At 48.5% G+C, this 4,151-nt stretch overlaps 1 protein-coding gene across 1 annotated transcript; it reads left to right on the top strand.

Moving 5' to 3' along the window:
* The first annotated feature begins 1,197 nt into the window (after positions 1–1,197).
* LOC125314134 lies at positions 1,198–1,961 on the top strand. The gene is made up of 2 exons (XM_048275616.1): positions 1,198–1,414; positions 1,507–1,961. The coding sequence occupies exons 1-2, from the start codon at positions 1,198–1,200 to the stop codon at positions 1,959–1,961; spliced, it is 672 nt and encodes a 223-aa protein (XP_048131573.1).
* Positions 1,962–4,151: the final 2,190 nt, after the last annotated feature.

The following is a 4,151-nucleotide window of genomic DNA, read 5'->3' as shown; positions in this document are numbered from 1 at the left end:
TTTAATTGATAATTTCGAGGTTATTATTACTACTAGTGGTATGTTGGGTTTTGGTCTTAATAGAGTTGGCTTGGAGGTACTGTTATCCCGAGCGAGGCTTAGGGGTTAGCTTATTGAGATTTATTCTCATAGTTGTATCCCAAAACTTTTTCAGACCCCGACCCCGAAAAATGTCGCCGCCGCTTTTGGGATACCGAGACGAATGGACCGTATAGTGACCAAATATGTGATAGGCGATGGTAGGGTGTACTATAGGCACTATAACACCGATTCGATGGAGGAGGAGGACGCTGAAGAGCCAATGGAGTCCGACCCGGAAGATGTGCCACCACCGGCAGATGTCGCGGATCGAAGACCGCAGTAGGGCCCCTTACTTTTTGGTACATCCCGATGGATGGATGTGGTCTCGTAGAACGCCTACCCTTAGTTGTCATATATTTTGTGGGAACCCTATTTACCCAAGCTGACTGTCTCCCTTGTATCCTCATGTATTTTGTCCTTATGCGTTGTAAGAACGATCGTCTCTTTATGTTATGAAAAATCTCTCGTCTTCTAAAGTCATTCTGTTTAATTCTACCATTTGGGTGTTGCATCGCTTCCGCATGTGCATATTGCATCGCGTTCAAATTTATTGTCTTGTCGATCCTGGAAGATATATAGCGAGTGAGGGATGTTAGCGTGCCAAAAAGGACACGGGGCGTGACATCCCCGTTGAAGTGGTATCAGAGCAAGGTCGGCTCGATCCAAGTTGATTGAGGTTTGGAGTAATAAGGAGTGATGGCTTTGGAATGATTGGGTAGTGAGACCTTAGGGATTCGCTAGAGTTAGGCACGAAATGCATGACATATGAATTGGTGCTTGTGACTGGCATATTGGATTGGCATCACCTTTGGTGACTATAAGACTATGGGAGCTTCGTACTTGGCACTGAATGTTGTGGCTTGGTATGCTATTTATTGGACAAGTGAATGATTGTTGTGATCTTGCTGAGTTGCAGATGCGTCCGGACTCGAGGTATGAACCCGAACCCTCGATTGTGAGCCTCTTGGCTGTTTGGTTGCGTGCCCGTGAGTTATTTTTCTTGTTGTGGCTGTCACCATGAGTTGTGACCTAGGCTTATTAGACTAGTCGATAACTTAGGTCTCTAACTCCCGGGTGGGGTTGTGGGTGGTTCAGGTGTTGTGAGAATTAACTAAGATGAGCAACAGAACTAGAGGAACAAGGGGAGCTTCTAGCTCGAGGGCACCTGCGGTAGAGGATCCGAGAGTTGATGGAGTCCTTAGGGCCCTAGAAGAGATTGGTAACTTGATGGGTAGGCAGGCTCAAGAGAGGGCTGCTGCCGTTGCTCAAGCCGCCGAGGCTGCTGTGGCTGCTGCCAATCTGGCAAATGGAAATAATGGATTAAATGGGAATGGTCACGGAGGAGGAAATGGGAATATGAATCGTCCGATGAGCCAACCGGTAGAACATTTCCTAAAGTTGAAACCGGCTCGGTTGACGGCGCAGGAGACCCGGAGGTGGCACCTCGATGGATCGAAAAGCTAGAGAAAGCCTTCGAAGTTTTGGGGTGCACGGAAGAAGAGAAAGTAACCCTAGCGGTTTACCAACCGGAAGGTACCGCTGATGATTGGTGGAAGGCCACCGGAGGAGGAATCTTTCCCGAAGGCACCGCTCCGAATTGGACTGCCTTCACCGAGGCGTTTAACGGGAAGTATTTTTCGGAGACCGCACAAGAGCGGAAACCGATAGCGTTCCAACGGCTTCGCCAGAACCAGCTGACGATCGATCAGCACGAAGCCGAATTTTCAAGGTTGTCGAGATATGCACCGAGAATGGTTGAAAATCCGATAGACAAGGCACGGAGATTTCGAGATGGACTAAGGCCCGACCTTCGTAGCCAGATGATAGCACCGAACTTGAGGACCTACAATGAGATGTACGAGCGAGGCCGAGATGATTGAAAGGGATATGAAAGAACGGGCTGCCGCATCCGGATCGCGGTTTGCTTCTATCAGAGACAACCGTCGGTTTGGCAAAAGGCCAATGATGGGTAACAGACGTTTCGTCCCTCCGGTCGGGAAAAATATTGGGAAACCTGTTCATCAATCCAACTCGAACTGCCGCCCGTGCGGAAGGAAACATGGAAACGGACCTTGCCCGAGTAGGACGGGTGCATGCTTTAAGTGTGGCCAGCCGGGCCATCAGGTGAGGACCTGCCCAAGTCAAGCTCCAGGACCTCCATTTCAAGGGCAACGACCTCGGTACGGACCGCCGCCGGGGGGTTGCTCCGCAGAATAACCTGAATAGGCCACCAGCTCAAGGACGAGTCTATGCTGTGGCGCGTAAAGAGGCGGAGGATGCACCTGGCGTGGTCACGTGTACGGTTACATTATGCGATCATGCTGCCTATGCATTATTTGATCCCGGAGCATCGCATTCTTTCGTATCTGCACAGTTCGCTGATTTGGCTAAATTGGATTTGAAACCATTGGATGTTGTGTTGCATGTCACTACGCCTTTAAAGGATAAAGTATTAGTTTCGTTGGGATGTCAGAACCGTAGGATAACTATTGGCGGTAGAGAGGAACCGATAGACTTGGTTGTTCCGAACATGTTCGACTTTGATGTCATAGTTGGAATGGATTGGCTGGGTAAGCTTAGAGCTGTTGTGGATTGTGGTAGCGGGGTGATCGAGTTTCATCCAACCGGTCACCCTAGATTTGAATTTGCAGGGAGTCGAGGGGGAACCTCGATCCCTTTGATCTCGTCACTGGAAGTGACTAAGTTGTTGGACGAAGGGTGCCAAGCCTACCTGGCTGCAATGGTAGATCCGACGATAGAGGGACCCAAGTTGGAGGATATAGCGGTGGTACGCGACTTTCCCGATGTCTTTCCTCAAGAATTGCCGGGATTGCCACCAGAAAGGGAGATAGAGTTCGTGATCGAATTAGCCCCCGGGACGGAGCCGATCTCAAAAGCGCCCTATCGAATGTCCTTGTCAGAGTTGAAGGAACTGAAGGTTCAAATGCAAGAGCTATTGGATAAGGGCTTTATTCGTCCAAGTGCGTCACCGTGGGGAGCGCCAGATCTGTTCGTAAGGAAGAAGGACGGGTCTTTGCGATTATGCATTGACTATAGGCAACTAAACCAGGTCACGGTTAAGAATAAGTACCTGTTGCCTAGAATAGATGACCTGTTCGATCAACCGCAAGGAGCTGCAGTGTTCTCTAAGATAGACTTGAGAACTGGGTACCATCAGTTTGAGGATAAAGAAGGAGGACATACCAAAGACGGCGTTTCGGACACGGTATGGTCACTATGAATTCACGGTTATGCCATTTGGATTGACGAATGCTCCAGCCGCTTTCATGGATCTAATGCATAGAGTGTTTAAGGAATATTTGGATCAGTTCGTCATTGTCTTTATAGACGACATCCTAGTTTATTCAAAGAACTCTGAGGAACATGAACAACATCTAAGTGTAGTTCTACGGACATTAAGAGAGCACTCGCTTTACGCCAAGTTCAGTAAATGCGAGTTCCGGCTCAACGAAGTGGCATTCCTCGGACACGTCATTTCTGGAAATGGGTTTCAGTGGACCCTACAAAGATTGAGGCGGTTATGAATTGGCCAAGGCCGACGTCGGTTACCGAAGTTCGGAGTTTCTTAGGACTGGCCGGCTATTATAGGAGATTTGTGGAAAAGTTCTCGTCGATAGCAACTCCTTTGACGAAGCTGACCAGAAAAGATACGCGGTTTGAATGGCCGGACAAGTGTGAAAGAAGTTTTCAAGAACTCAAGCATAGACTTACGACCGCACCAGTATTGACGATTCCTTCTGGCCCAAGAGGCTATGAGATATATAGCGACGCATCGTTGAAAGGGCTAGGATGTGTTCCGATGCAACATGGAAGGGTCGTTGCTTATGCGTCGAGACAGTTAAGACCTCATGAAATGAACTACCCGACACATGATCTGGAGCTAGCAGCGATTGTATTCGCATTAAAAATTTGGAGGCATTACTTGTGCGGAGAAAGATTCCAAATTTACACGGACCACCAAAGTCTGAAGTATTTGTTCTCCCAACGTGAATTGAATATGAGGCAACGTCGGTGGATGGAACTGCTTAAAGACTACGACTGCGACATTC

The sequence above is a fragment of the Rhodamnia argentea genome, chromosome 3 (assembly GCF_020921035.1).
Source record: "Rhodamnia argentea isolate NSW1041297 chromosome 3, ASM2092103v1, whole genome shotgun sequence".
Classification (NCBI taxonomy): Eukaryota; Viridiplantae; Streptophyta; class Magnoliopsida; order Myrtales; family Myrtaceae; genus Rhodamnia; species Rhodamnia argentea.
This window is presented reverse-complemented; position numbering and strand designations above follow the sequence as displayed.

Coding starts and splice junctions, on each gene's coding strand:
- LOC125314134 (XM_048275616.1), top strand. CDS start 1,198: ATGAGCAACAGAACTAGAGGAACAAGGGGAGCTTCTAGCTCGAGGGCA. Junction 1,415..1,506: donor TAATGGATTAAATGGGAATG/GTCACGGAGGAG, acceptor TTGACGGCGCAG/GAGACCCGGAGGTGGCACCT.